General features: G+C 45.1%; 2 protein-coding genes across 2 annotated transcripts; one reads left to right on the forward strand and one right to left on the reverse strand.

Moving 5' to 3' along the window:
- Positions 1–89: 89 nt before the first annotated feature.
- Positions 90–2040, reverse strand: LOC112880335. Its single transcript, XM_025944897.1, has one exon. The coding sequence runs from the start codon at positions 1925–1927 to the stop codon at positions 191–193; it is 1737 nt and encodes a 578-aa protein (XP_025800682.1). The 5' UTR covers positions 1928–2040; the 3' UTR covers positions 90–190.
- A 6080-nt stretch (positions 2041–8120) lies between these two features.
- Positions 8121–14413, forward strand: LOC112880329 (CLP protease regulatory subunit CLPX1, mitochondrial-like). Its single transcript, XM_025944885.1, has 15 exons — positions 8121–8996; positions 10090–10151; positions 10284–10384; positions 10520–10599; positions 11037–11087; positions 11191–11265; positions 11348–11425; positions 12176–12232; positions 12821–12891; positions 12990–13089; positions 13163–13267; positions 13418–13480; positions 13559–13681; positions 13788–13931; positions 14026–14413. Exons 1-15 carry the CDS (start codon positions 8244–8246, stop codon positions 14098–14100), a joined length of 1938 nt encoding a protein of 645 aa, XP_025800670.1. The 5' UTR covers positions 8121–8243; the 3' UTR covers positions 14101–14413.
- Positions 14414–14837: the final 424 nt, after the last annotated feature.

Raw genomic sequence — 14837 nt, forward strand, 5'->3', positions numbered from 1 at the left:
TCTTGGACAAGCTGTCCGTTCGCAATCTTGTGGTAAATTTTTCGGCGACATATTACTGCACAATCTATCTCGCATGAGCTGAAGAAGCATAAGATGAATGTCAGTAGTACATTACTTTCAACACTCGACAGAGGTTTATAGTCATACAAAAAAGTAGCACACACAAATCTTTTCAGTCTATCGCTGTTAACTACAATTCATCCGATCCCCTCTCCCTCCAGGAACCGTGCAATTCCGATGTTGGCCGTAGTGAGTAGTCCTCTCCTCTGAACCGTTGTCCATTCCTGTTCATCCTAGGTCCATCCTCCCTGTTGATGTTCCTAGGATTCTCCTGCAGACGTCTCGCATTGTTGCCTCTCCTGAATCTCCCACTGACGTTGTCGTCTCTGCCATCGCCGTTGATGTTCCTAGCTCGGTTTATTCTTCTAGGCTTCCATGTTGGCGTCTCCAAATCCTCAGCAAAGTTACCAGCAAGTCGATGTCTTCCATTGCTGCTGCTCTGGTGCTCATCACCATAGTTGGCCCTCATGTGTCTCCCCAGCGCATCCCCGTCACTGGTATTAGTACTGTATTTCGGTTTCGATATTCCTCTAAAGTTCTCTCTTCCATTCAACTTATTTCTGGCTCCCCATCTTGGTTCCATTTCACCGCCTCTTGAACTGTCTGAATTCGAGTTGAACTCCTCACCGATCCGATCCTGTCTAGGAGCATTCCACCTCCCGGTGCCATTCTTATTGCCATCTCTGGTCCTTGGTCTCCATTTTGGCTCAGAACCACCATGGATCACCTGAGAGTCAGAGAACGAACTAGCACCTGCACGTCCCCTCTGGCCAACGCGACTAGTCGATGCAGAATTCAAGGCATGCCGTCTCCCGCCAGCGCGCTTTCTTGTGCTTGCACTACTACTTGTTTCCTGCCATCGCTGCTCACGATGGCCTTCCCTTGCTCGTTCCGAGTCCGAGAAGAAAGCATCACCACTCCAACCTCTGTCATCATCACTGGCAGCAGCCATGGCGCCTGCCACTTCCCATCTTGTGACGCCATTGTTCCTTCCATTTCGCCTGTGCATCGTTGCCCGTGGCACACGCCTAGAACGGGCATCTCCCATGTCCTCTGATTCCGAGGGAACCTCATCGTTGTCATCATCCGAACTCCAGTAGCCAGGAATGCTATCATCAGCGGCGGCCAAGTCATCCACCGGCTCCCAGGTCCCATCCCTTTCCATGAGTTCAACCGCTGGCTCCACGTCACCAGTACGATACGCTTCATCCCCGGTAGCATTCTCACGAACACCTTGCGCGCCGCCGCCTCCACGCCCAAGCAGCAGCATGTCCGCGGCGTTCCCGCGGGCACGCGGCGCGCTCGCCTCTCCGCCGTCGCCGACGAGCGCGTAGGGCTGCACGCTGTGGACGGCGTTCTTGGGGAAAAACCTGGCAGAGGTCGCGCCGGTGGCCGGGGACGCGAAGACCCGGGGCCCGTCGCGGTCGTTCCAGAGGTCGACGCCGCCGGGACGGTGGAATCGGTCGGCGAGCGCCCTGAGCTGGTCCTCGGCCGCGACGGAGAGCAGGTTGGGCGCTACGGCGGACGCGTCGGCGGCGGAGTCGGGGTCCCAGGGCCGCTCGAGGTGCGCCACGGCGTCGCGGAGCTCGGTGCGCTTCCGCATCTCGTAGAGCTGGCGCTCGCGGGCGAGGCGCGCCTTGAGGAGCTGCCGGGCCTTCTTGGCTTGCATCCGCTTCCACTGCCACTTGGACACGCCGCCGGGGTAGGTGCGCGGCCCGCCGCCGTTGCGGATGGCGAGGTCGCCGCGGCGGAGCGGGGGGCGGGCGCCGACGGGCGGGAGGAAGTGGGCGGGGAGGAGGAAGTAGTGGGACGACAGGGAGTGGAGGGAGGAGAGCGCCGTAGCCGCCCACGGCGCGGGGACCAGCATGGCGGCGGGCCGGCGGGGGCGCACGCCTCCGGCCGGGGAATCGCCGTGCTCTGTGTGGCCTGCGCGTGTGGATATCTGCAGCCTATCGCGGAAACGGGGTACGGGTCCCGTCCACTCTTCCTGTACGGCTGGCTGTCCAGAACACGGCACTTGGTTGGACGCTCCGGATCCGTTACGGAGGTCCTTGGAGATCTTTAGTCAGTTAGTCTAGTTGTACATTTGTACTATTCATCGTACTTCATGTAATTACGATTATTATTTCTATTAGATTTTTTTTCATGATAGATAGACACTTACTTGATTTTTTTTAATAAATAGACACTTACCTGCAGGGATGTCTCCATTATTTAGCTCTTTAGGCATGGGCTCAGTAGAGCATGCAGTTATTACTCGAGGATAGATATATAGGGCATAGTCTAAATATTGCTTTAGATGAGAATATGAGATATGGCATTCACGGATTGGTTCTCTTCGGACTTCTCTAGCGAGCCTAGCTCACGTATAAGAACCAGGTTTCTTCCGCTCGGGCTCTGCGCATGCAAGAGCCATTTGTTTGGTTGTATGGTTCACTCCAACCAGGTTGTAAGGAGATGATGTTTGGTTGCCCGCGTAGAGACATGTTGCGCAAGATAAAAATAGTAAAATAATTATCACCATAACATTTATTTGTATGATTATACGCCAATAGCCTTTGATTCATTTTGTCACAGCTTAACATTCTTTAGCATATCTTAATATAAGTTAATATATACTAATAATATACTAATTCTGTCATTAGGAGTACAAAACAATGCGCCGCGGGAGCCAGGCCCGTCGGAAACAGCCGCTCGCTGCGTTCCCAGCGAGCCAGGCTCCGATGCCCACGCAGGCAACCAAACAGGATAAACCTGCATCTAGAGAGCCTGGCCGGGCGATGTGCAAGCAATCAAACAGCCCCTTACGGTGTATTTGGTCTGCCGTACAGGCGGATGCGGAATCATTCCTCCAAGATATGAACGTGACGGCGGCAGCTGGTTTGCTTCATGGGACCAGCGGTGGATCCACCAGCCTGGTAAGGTGCGGTCACACCCGCCGCCGGTAACTCGTAATAGGCACGCGCCACCGCCTAAGCAGGGCCGGTGGGGTCAGGGTGAAACTAAAATCCAGGGGCCTTTCAATAATATTTTTTTCTAACATTTATAGATGAAAAATCATGAATGGTTTATATACAACTCGAATCCAAATATTATGCGTTCCTCGCTGAGTCACCAATGTCCAATAAATCGATTATCAATAACATAATGTAACGAAGTATCAATATTGATCTGACTGTCGTTCACAAATCAAATATAAAATACCAATTAATCCAATTCTTTGAGCCGGTGCGTATCAGGGCTAGCTATGGACAAAAATTCAAAATTTCTACATCGCTCCCTCCTCCGATTCCTGCCTTGCTTCTTGCTTGCTTGGATGCGGCCCTGCATGACGGTGACTCAGGGAGATAGGAACTATAGCGAGATGGAATAACTGAGGCCAGAGGGTTGGAGGCATGTCTATCGGACACGTGATCAATGCAAGATGATGGCCGCTATGCCTGCGCATCCGTGGATTGTGATCAGCCACGGCGGCAAGAGGATGAACCACCGACGCGCTACTTGATGCCTGCATACTGCCTTTCCGTGATGCGCCAATCGCCCCAGAAACAAAGATGAAATCACGAAAATCAAGAAGACGAGCGGGCTCTGCATCATACTCGGCCCCCAGTATTCATGCGCATCAATCTACTTATACCTGCTGCTCATGCGCATCAATCTACTTATACCTGCTGCTCATGCGCATCAATCTACTTGTACCTGCTGCATATGTACGTGCCAGGAGACCTTTGTTTTGGGACCCAGGACAGCCGCCCCTCCCCCACCGCCCCCCCCCCCCCGGACCGGGCCTACGCCCAACGCTCCCTCAGCTGCTCCGCCGCCCAACGCACTCACTCACGCTCGCTATAGGTAGATTAGGATTCTAGCTCCGCCACTGCATGGGAGAGGATCGGTGGATTACAATCATACTCAATTATGCACATACACATCTGAAAAGACATTAAGGAGTAGTTCTCGCCCAAGTGCATGGCCGTGAAGCCGACACCGTCACCATTCTCACGTCTGCACCGCCTGATCCTCGAGCTCGGATGACAGGAAGCCACGAGTGTACAGCTCCAATTAAAAGGCTAGGATCCTGGACGATAAAGAGGTCATGCGTGGTAATTAAGGGGATGTTTGGATCATCTAATTAAATTTTAGTTTCTATAACATCGAATGTTTTGATACTATTTAGAAGTATTGAACATAGATTAATTATAAAACTAACTATACAGATGGAGGTTAATTCATGAGACGAATCCATTAAACCTAATTACTCTATGATCTGACCATATTGTGCTACAGTAAACCTATGTTAATGATAGATTAATTAGGCTTAAGAGATTCATCTTGTGAATTAGACTCTATTTATGCAATTGGTTTTGTAATTAGCCTATATTTAATATTTATAATTGGTGTCCAAATATCCAATGTGACGGGAGTACGGGACTAAAATTTAGCCGGATCCAAGCAGACCCTAAGAGTGTCTACGTAAGGACGCAAGTGGGTACTCAATAGTGTTTATTGTCAGCTAATTAGTTACGATGTCATGCCACTCTAGTTTATTTTTCCTCCTAAATTATTTACACATAATGCTATTCTAATTTATTTTATCAACTCTTTGAGTCGATCCAATGACTCAAAATATATATAATGTGCATCCCTATGTCTATGAAGTCACCATGGATCTGGTGACCTGGATTTCATCGAGATTATTCTCCATTATATATCTCCAATGTATATGGCAGAGGTAGGTGGGCTGGTTCATCTTACTTCTTCAATGAAGTGTGCCTAAAGTTCTTCATCACTTTGGTGGTAGTCGATCCTAAACCCGTCACTACCTCTAGAATTATTACACCAAAATTGAATGAATCTCCCCCTTCATTTAGGTACTTTGGTGCAGCCATGTATCCCCTGCATGCAGTGGCGGAGCTAGAATTTTTGTAGGGGGTATGCTAAAAATAAAATGTTCATATGCAAACCGGTAAAATCTATTTAGCAACTCGGTAAAGTTTCATAAAAATTACCCGATAATTCAGTACACAACTACTAAATAGCATAATAAATCTTAAATTATAATCCAGATAGTTTAAAGCAACATTTGAAATATAAAAGACACCAGCTTAAATAACAAATAGAATTAGAACACTATCTTTTAGGCCCACGCTTTTCTAATGGCCATGAAAGTCTTGACTACGGGATGTTTGGATCCAAATGCTAATATCTGTATAAGTGCTAAACCTTAGCACTAACTCTTTCAAACAGGAGTGTTGATGGGGTGGGCTAAATTTAAGCCAAGACTAAAAAACTTTAGCATGAGTTACGAGTGCTAATAGGTGCTAAATTTAGCATCCAACTTTAGCTCATCAAATAGCCCTACATCATCTTCATCCACATCTTCAGAAATATCATTCTCAATGAACGTGACAAGGCAATCATCCGAGACCGGAACCTGGCAGCCGAGCTGGAGACGCAGCGACGCTCGGAGGCGGGTTCCCAAGGAGGGGCTGCCCAGCTGGGGCCGAACGCCAGGAGATAGGGCGCAGGGGTGGAGCCGGGGCACGCCGGCTGCCTGTCGCCAAGGAAAAGGGAGGGAGCCGTGTGCCGCCGTCTGGAGGTGGAATGGAGTTGTGGAGGGGCAGGCCGGTTGGGGAGTCGGCATGGTCTCGAGTAGATAGGCGTCGGCGCTCGCGAGTCGCACGTTAGTCGCGCGAGGGCCAAGCAGCTGCGGGGCAGAAGGAAAATTGGATTTTTTTTTTACAGACTACATGTATGCTTGTTAAGCTAGATCTAAGATATACCACACCATACCTGTGCAGCCCACTGGACCCGCTAGTGTTGCATGATGTAGCAAGAGAATAAACTCATATACTTACTTGGATAAGAAGATAATACATCAGGTACCACATAGAAGGCGTTGAAGCTTACAATGTCCCGGCGGGACAACTTCTAATGATATTTTCAGACTTATTTTCTCCAAAGAGTCTTGACAAACCAAAGTCTGCAATCTTCGACACCATATTATCATCTAGTAATATGTTTTCAGGTTCAAGGTCCGTGTCAGCAATACCACGTTTTTTCTATTGTGAAGGTAATGCAAAACGAAGCAAATCCCCCTGATTGTCTCATGTCTTCCATGCCACTCGAGAGGAACCATGCATGCAACATTTCTCGTACCTGAGAAGATGTGCTCACAAAGGCTTCTGTTAGGTACACACTCGAAGCAGAGCAACCTTTCTCGTGCTTCAGCCCAGACACTTTTGCCTCCTACTCCGAGTAGGGTGCAGAGGAACTGCGTTGTGTCAGCACTCAGCACTACAATAGCCTCTGAGTTGAGCTACATTTCTGTGCTGCAACCCAAAAAGATTAGTAACTTCTTCCAGGAACTCATCATCGCCAAGTTGCGCCTCGGAGATCCTTCTTCACAGCGATCCCCGTGCCCTCCTCAAGAACGCTAGGTAAAGAAAAAATTTCTTATTTGATACTAGAAGATAACTCAATTTGTTCTATGGTCCTAAAATTTTTTCCTCCCTTACGTGAACATAGTTCTAACTTTCATTCTTTATTTGATATATTCGTCACTTATGTTAGCTCATTCGGACGAAACAACCTCCAAATCACCTCCAAAACTTATGATTTTTTTGGTAATAGAACAAATAAATATTAACACATTTTGCTTAAAAACACACACATACTTTATAGTTTTAAAATTTAAATTCACCAAATTAGGTTACTTTTAGATCTTGCATATGAATTTTTATGGCACCAGAACACTTTCCAAAAATATAGGAAAACAACTAATATTGTTGCATATAGAATTGTAGTTCTGTTATATATTATTGCATCCTTGTGATGAATATTAGTTATTTTTCTATATTTTAGGAAAGTAGTTTGGTGCCATAAAAATTTAGGTAAGTTTCAAAGGTAGCCTAATTTAGTGAATTTTAATTTTAAGACTGTAAAGGTGCATGTGTTCTTTTAAGCGGAATGGATTCACCTACACGGAGAAAAAGGTTGACACAAACAAGGTTTATATAGGATAGTTGGTACTAATAACTTAGCAAAACACATATCTAGGGTGGCGCAACATGTTAACATGGATTATCACATAGGATGATGGGAGAGATTAATCCGAAAATGGAAGCTGAATGACTAAATTGGCTCAAGTAAAAGTTAAAGGATAAACTTGATAAGAAAATGTCTATTAGGATAATATTCGTATTGTTGGTGCATGAAAGCTGACACCTGATTTTTCTCTCTCGCTGAACTAAGTTGAACCTTGCACTGGTGATGCTTGTTTGGAGGTGTTTTTTTTCCAAACACAGTGCAAACGCAGATACTTACATATATGCACCCATACTCACCACAATAAATACAAGCATGCAAATCTACCACTACTTTCGAGAGACTGCGTCGGCAAATCTCAAGATTGACGAAGTCACGATAGATACATCGATACACGTCGCCTACTGCTGAAAAGAATACGCGGGTTAAATTTTACATTGAATTTAGAAAAATGCAAATACTTATGTTGATACGTTGAGTCGTAGACTGAAATTTAGGTGGACAAATTCTTTTTCAAGTAACCTTATAAGCTGAGCAATGCTCAGTTTGCTATTTATAACTTTTAAGCATGCTATAAGAAGAGTGAAATCACGTGGATATTAGTAAAAGCGAGTGTGAAATCTGAATTTGTCCTCAAGTTTTGATTGGAAAATGCATAGGGGCCTTCTTTTCTCCTCCGGAAGGTCTCATTTGGACCATCTGAAATTGAATGCTAAATAAGATTCAAGAAAAACTCCCTCCCGCCAAAAGAGAAAGTACAAAAGGAATCTAGGAAAATTTTATAAATCCAAAGAGGAGAAAACGTTACACGGATCTCAAGGTACGGGTTTTGGCAGGATGACATGATCCAACGGCGCTCAGCGCCGCAGTCTCCCTTATCCGATATCCGGAGATTCCAGTGACCGCCGTCGCGCAATCCACGTCAAACCTCCCACCACGCAAAAATTCCACGGGCACACACGACAGTGGAAATATACAAAAACACCCCCCGAAATTCGCTACCCAGTACCCACACGGCCACACCCCGCAAAAATCCCCAAACAGATTGCTAGTAGATCACTCCCTTTCTCTCTCCTCCCCGCCTTTCTCTCTCTAGACTTCTCCCAATCAATCCGCACCCACTCGAGTCACCCACCACCATGTCCGGCCTCCTCCGGTGGAGGCGCCTCGCCGGGGCCGCCACGCGCGCCGCGTCCACCCTCACCGCGGCCGAGTGCTCCCCGGCAGCAGCAGGCGCCGCTGGTGGCGCCGCCGCGCCTCTTCCGCCGCCGCCGCACAGGCGCCTCCAGGAGCGGCGCAAGTGGGAGTCCTCCTCCTCGGGGGGCAGCTCGTCGTCGTCCTCGACCGACGAGCCCGAGCCGCGGCGCATCCGCGCGGAGGCCCACTGCCCGCGCTGCTCCAAGCACATGGACATCCTCTTCTCCCACCGGGGCCCGCCGGCCGCGGGCGCCGGCGGAGGGTACCAGGCGCTCAACCTCTGCCCCAACTGCCGCAGCGCCTACTTCTTCCGCCCGCACGACCTCGCGCCGCTCCAGGGCACCTTCGTCGAGATCGGACGCGTCCGGGCCGACATCTTCGACCACCCCGCCGCGAGGGCCAGGGACCCCTCCTTCTGGGAGGCTATCAGGGCGAGCTCCTCGTCGCGCGACGACGGGGACGGTGGGGGTGTGGCCGTGCACGTGCCGCCCGGCCCGCCGTTCCACCCCAACCTTAACGTCGTCCGCGTCGCCGGCGGAGGCGGCGGAGGGGGAGGTGGCGGGAGCGCTGGTGCCGAGGAGGGAGCCGGGAAGGAGGGGTGGGGCGGTTCCAATTTGGGGAAGGATCTGCCCACGCCCAAGGAGATTTGTAAGGGGCTCGACAAGTACGTGATTGGGCAGGATAGAGCCAAGAAGGTGAAACACTCGTTTCATTTAATTTTGGCGTTTATTTTTGTCCGAGCATTTTGGTTATACTGTTCATAGTTAGAGTTGGGAATTGGAGTAATCAGGGACCACTTATTTTGCATCAGCTGACCAAAAAGCAGCATCAAGATGCACTTCTTCACTTGAGGGACTTTTACAGACTACAGTGGAATTTGATTGTTGATTTTCTTCTAGAGCCTTGTTAGCAGTATAATTTAAAATATTATTTTTATTACTGTGATCACTGTATCGTGAGAGTTTTGTGGTATTGCTCTGGGTAGGAAACAAAATGAAGCCATTGCTAGCATGAATGAGGTGGCCTAAGAGTCAAAATCGATATTTCTGATAGGCTGGCTGTTATGCTTTGTATCAATACTAAGCATGTTACTTGTTGTCATGTTTGTCTTGTGCAACGAGAACTCAGAGCTAGGGGCCTGTGTTTTACTATTTAACTGCTGCCTGATGAACTTCAATGTTATAGATAAAATACATTGCCATGTATACTTTTATTTCAGAAACTCGTTCATCAAGATCTGTGTGTTCTCGCATGTATGTTGCTCCTCCATATGAATTCTGCTTTAAGTTGTGATTTTATACTATTTAACATGTTGTTAGTGGAATGCAAGAGGAAAAGGAAATAAATGAGATGTTGGTTTTGGTTGAAATGGTAAATTGTTCTTTAGGAATTGCAATACAGTCTTTGGTATAAATTCAAATTGCAATACAGTATTGGAAATGCATTTGCCCACTGCTGTTCTGCTGTGTTGGCCCTTAAGCTTGTCCAACAACTTTGATATGGTTGCTGAGATCCGTTTTAGCACCATGAAACAATATAAATAATCATATACCTGGTCAGAACTGTCAATTGATCTAATCTTCTGTGGAGGATATTTTCTAGATTTAGTTCCTTCTCACTTTTGAATTGTGATATATTAATCATGAATATTGAAAGTTCCGCATAGGTATTCTATTTACTCATTCCAATTCCCACAATAATCTTGATTGCTTTGCCTCGGTTTTGGGTACTCGACAAGAACACTTTTCTGAATATGTCTTGGTCTGATGTAGCATTTTAAACCTGCAGGTGTTATCTGTCGCAGTTTACAACCACTATAAACGGATATACCATCAATCTTTACAAAAGGGGTCAGTTTTTCTTTACCACACTTCTTTTCTATAAAATAATGAAGGATATATTTATTCCCGCAACCATAGAAACTGGAATTTGCACATATCTTTCAGTGACTAATTATGTGGTATATAAGCTAAAAAAATTAGGTCTGGGGCAGATTCGGGTGGTTTTGATGGGGAAGCTGATGATGACGACAATGTGGAACTAGAGAAAAGCAATGTACTGTTAATGGGACCTACTGGCTCAGGTAAGGCATTTGCAACCATTTGGAGTTGTCATAGATCTACGTCAGCTGTCTTCTACAATGTTGGATCAACTAAAATACTGTAAAAAGAAAGGGCACTCAGCAGCAATTTGTTTTGATGATTCGTTTCTTTGACAGGTAAAACTTTACTTGCAAAGACATTAGCTCGCTTTGTGAATGTACCATTTGTAATTGCTGATGCGACAACATTGACCCAGGCAAGTATTGGCTACCTTTTGTGCTCCAGAGAGAAATGTTTAATTTTTAAGCACAGAACAAACGTCATGTAGACTGTATTACAGGCATCCATCAACAATATCGTGTAAACTGTGTTAGCAAGAACAAGAAGTGCCTATTTATGAGTTCTACATAAATCTATGTACTGATAATACAGAATCTGTCACATTATACTTAGGCTGGAGTATCTGTACATAATCTTAATTTCTTAATTAGTAAACTGTTGGGTATGAGCTAAAATGGTTAAGTGTATGTAGGCTCAGATATCCAATAGCTCTTACTGAGCCATGTAACTAAATAATAAAAAATGATCATGTCTTACTTTTTGCTCCTGCACTCATAGTCTTCGCCAGCTCCTTTTTCCCATCCTATCCGCTTGGTTTCAGCACCAAGGATTAAATTTTCCTACTTATTGCAGGCAGGGTATGTAGGAGAAGATGTAGAATCTATACTGTACAAGTTACTCGCGGTATGCTTTTTGACTATACATGCAGCAAAACATTGAACTGTGAATTGTATTGATATCATGCCTTCTGAAGTGACCTTTGATTATTTATTTTGATATAAACTAGGTCGCAGATTTTAATGTGCAAGCAGCACAGCAAGGAATGGTGTACATTGACGAAGTTGATAAGATTACAAAGAAGGTATGGCATATCTATCCTTGATTCCTTGCCATGGATTTCCCTCTCGGTAGGGATATTAATTAGTTTGTGATCCAACATGCAGGCTGAGAGCCTTAACATTAGTAGAGACGTGTCGGGTGAAGGTGTTCAGCAGGCATTGCTGAAAATGCTGGAAGGCACGGTAAGGCATATGTATTAATCTCCCAGTAATCCTTTTAGCTCTCTTGATAGTTAGCATACTGAGTTGCAAATTGGGTCGAAATTTTACATCTCTCCATGCAATTTGAGTAAATTCTTATCTCTAGGCTTTTGAGTACAGATTAGTGCGTATGTATGGATTATTTCCTTGGTCAAATGGTATCTGCATCTGTATTTCAATTTGTTGTGGAGGTTGAGTTGTTACCTACTACCTAGAGCTGGTTTGGACCTTTGCTATCCTTTACTGTATGTTTTATGTAGCAAAAATTCTTCTGGAGCTTCTCTTCTGATATCGTCTTTGGGGTTTATGACATGTGTACGATTTATACCAGATATTCTGTAATTATACATTGGTTGTCTAGATTATCCATTTGAAAGGAACTCAGTTCACTTGGTTGCAATTCAATGGAACGATCTTTGTGAGCCCTTTTTCTTTTTCTTTTTTTTTGCCATGAAGGGGTGCAATTGATAATCATAACTGTCCTTAAGGCCTCATCCTTGAGATGACAGGATCAAATCCTGGAAAATCGATGAATGCCCACCTATAATGTAGTTTGTGACCCAAATTGTGACTGTTAGCCATAAGATATGTATATCCTACCCTTGAGCTATCTACCAGCTAGTCTTTTTTTGGGACGTTTTAATTTTTTTGCCAAACAAAAGTTTATAATTTCTTTGTTATTTCTATATAGATATACTAATTATTTCCCTTTTGAAATTTTGACATGCTTAGATAGTCAACGTTCCTGAGAAAGGAGCAAGGAAGCATCCTCGTGGTGATAATATACAGGTAAAGTTAGCAAGCTCATTTACGATCTACCCTTTTACTCCACAAGATAACCATGTTTTTCACCTACCTTCTCCTGTATTAGCCCAAAGTGATAATGTGTTTGTTTATGGTCACATTTCTCTGTTTCATAGTTGAAGTATATTGTCTTAATATGTGTTATTTCACTCTTACTCCATTGAGACTATCTAGAAGTTAGTTGCTTCAATTGATTTGGGACCGTGCTTTAATGCTGTAAATCACTAAATTTTGAAAGCTGCCAACTGGTCACTGGTGGTTGTACCCTACTTGGCAGGGTATCTGTGCTTGCATGGTCCAATTTCATTGAATATTTTCTTAGATTTTATGCCTCTATGCATATGGTCAACTTAGACTTCTATATGAAACAGAAATAGTAGTGGTGAAGACCATTTTTTGTTGTAAAAGCATGCTAGATCAGATATGCCAAACTGTTTATTTGTGCCACAAGTGTGGACTAAGGGGAAAAAATAACACTTCCAAGTAACTCTTTGATCTTGCTTTTTTGTCATCTGTTGCTTAACAATTCAACAATGGTTAATTACAGTCTATATGGTCTTCATGTCCATGCAGATAGATACGAAGGACATTCTTTTTATATGTGGTGGTGCTTTTGTGGACTTGGAGAAAACTATATCTGAGAGGTACTAGCATTACCTCTTTGTAATATGCTGTCTGGTGTTTCCTCTTGGTCTTCATCTAAGGTGTTTTTCCGCTTACATTTTACCCAAAAAAAAAAAAGACGCCAGGATTCATCTATTGGCTTTGGGGCACCAGTCCGTGCAAACATGAGGGCCGGTGGTGTTTCAAGTGCTCAAGTGACATCATCCTTGTTAGAATCAGTGAGTACAGCTCTCCTATTGGGCTTAGATGACTTTCTGTCCTAGAAGTGTTCCAATGCATCTCCATTTTCAGGTTGAAAGTGGTGACCTAATAGCGTATGGACTTATCCCGGAATTTATTGGACGTTTTCCTATCCTCGTCAGCTTAGCTGCTTTAAATGAGGACCAGCTTGTTCAGGTATCCCTTATATCCTCTGTAGTTTTTTCTTAGATTCATGTTCTGAAGTAGTTGTGTTCCCTTATCTGGAGAAGTACATGTATATGTGAATCTTTCAATGATTATTTGAGCACTCTCTCATGAAGCACCAATGCAACTTTATCCTTCCAGGTTCTCACGGAGCCAAAGAATGCTTTGGGTAAACAATTCAAGAAATTGTTTAGCATGAACAATGTGAGTATATTTGCAATGAAAACATTCACAAAGTAATATCTTCCTTGCGTCTCAGCTTGGCTCAACATTGGATTTCAGGTGAAGCTTCATTTTACAGATGGGGCTCTTAGAATAATTGCCAAAAAGGCAATGTCCAAAAATACGGGTGCTCGGGGGTTAAGAACTATCCTTGAGAATATTCTCATGGATTCCATGTATGAGGTTTGTAGCATGATGCTTTTGGCCTCTCCTTCCATGGACCCTACCCATAACTCTACGGAACTGGCATCTGTATCTCTTTTCCAAAGGATTTGCTGCCATTTTACAGATTCCAGATACAAAATCTGGGGAGAAGCGGATCGATGCAGTGGTTGTGGATGAGGATGCAGTAGGATCAGTGGACCAACCTGGCTGCGGAGCCAAGATCCTTTACGGTGATGGTGCCTTGGATCAATATCTCTCCCAGATCAAAGTAAGGATACTTCACTATTTGATGTTGCTGGATCACAACCTCCGTATCTATACCATTGGCTGCCAGTATAATAGTCATCTAAAATTTTTGACAGGCGTCCGGAGATGGAGCAGGAAACGAAGTGGATGGAGAAGCTGAGCTTTCGGCGTCGAGAGCCATAGGCATGTGATACTTGGTTCTGACAGCTCTAGTGTAACCTGTAAAATATAATCCTAATTGTATCGATGTAAGTATTAGCCTTGTAAATGAAACAGAATGTGCAGCTCCCATTGTTCCTCGAGCCCCCGGCACGCGCTGCCTGGCCGCTCTCACGCCTTGCACAAATTGCAGCAGCCGAGCATGTTCAGTATCTATGCCGTACAGAGACTGTCATAATGTCATTGTGCTGATGAGTTGTAATAGCTGCTGGATGTTAAAACTTGGAACAACGGAATGCAAGTGATAAGGGGGCATGGAGGTGCAAAATGGTGTTGGCCGACTCTTTCTTTTTAACTAAGTCGCCTAACGTTTTGTGCCGTTGCTTGTAGGGGAGGATTTTGGTTACGACTTGCATACGAGGTAACTGAAAGTTTTTTTTTGGATTGCAATGAGTAACACTTTGAATGAAATCAAGTTTTAAAGAAATACGACGCACATTCTCGAGGAAACGCGACCGGCACCACTCATCGGGATCCAGCATCTCCGGCTATTTACGTGATACATGACTTCGAGTTAAGCCGATAGCTAGTCCCAACATATCAAGCCCTACTTTATAACGACGTGTGGGGCTCACTCGTCAGTCTCTCTCGTGTTCTTCTCCATCGATATTCTTCCCTTCTCTTTGCTCAAACTCAAAGCAATAGCACCTGCTGCTCTTCTTCGATCGAACAGCAGAGAAGCTCTCTGTCTCTACCTCTCCTCTTCGAA

The sequence above is a fragment of the Panicum hallii genome, chromosome 1 (assembly GCF_002211085.1).
Source record: "Panicum hallii strain FIL2 chromosome 1, PHallii_v3.1, whole genome shotgun sequence".
Taxonomy (NCBI): Eukaryota; Viridiplantae; Streptophyta; class Magnoliopsida; order Poales; family Poaceae; genus Panicum; species Panicum hallii.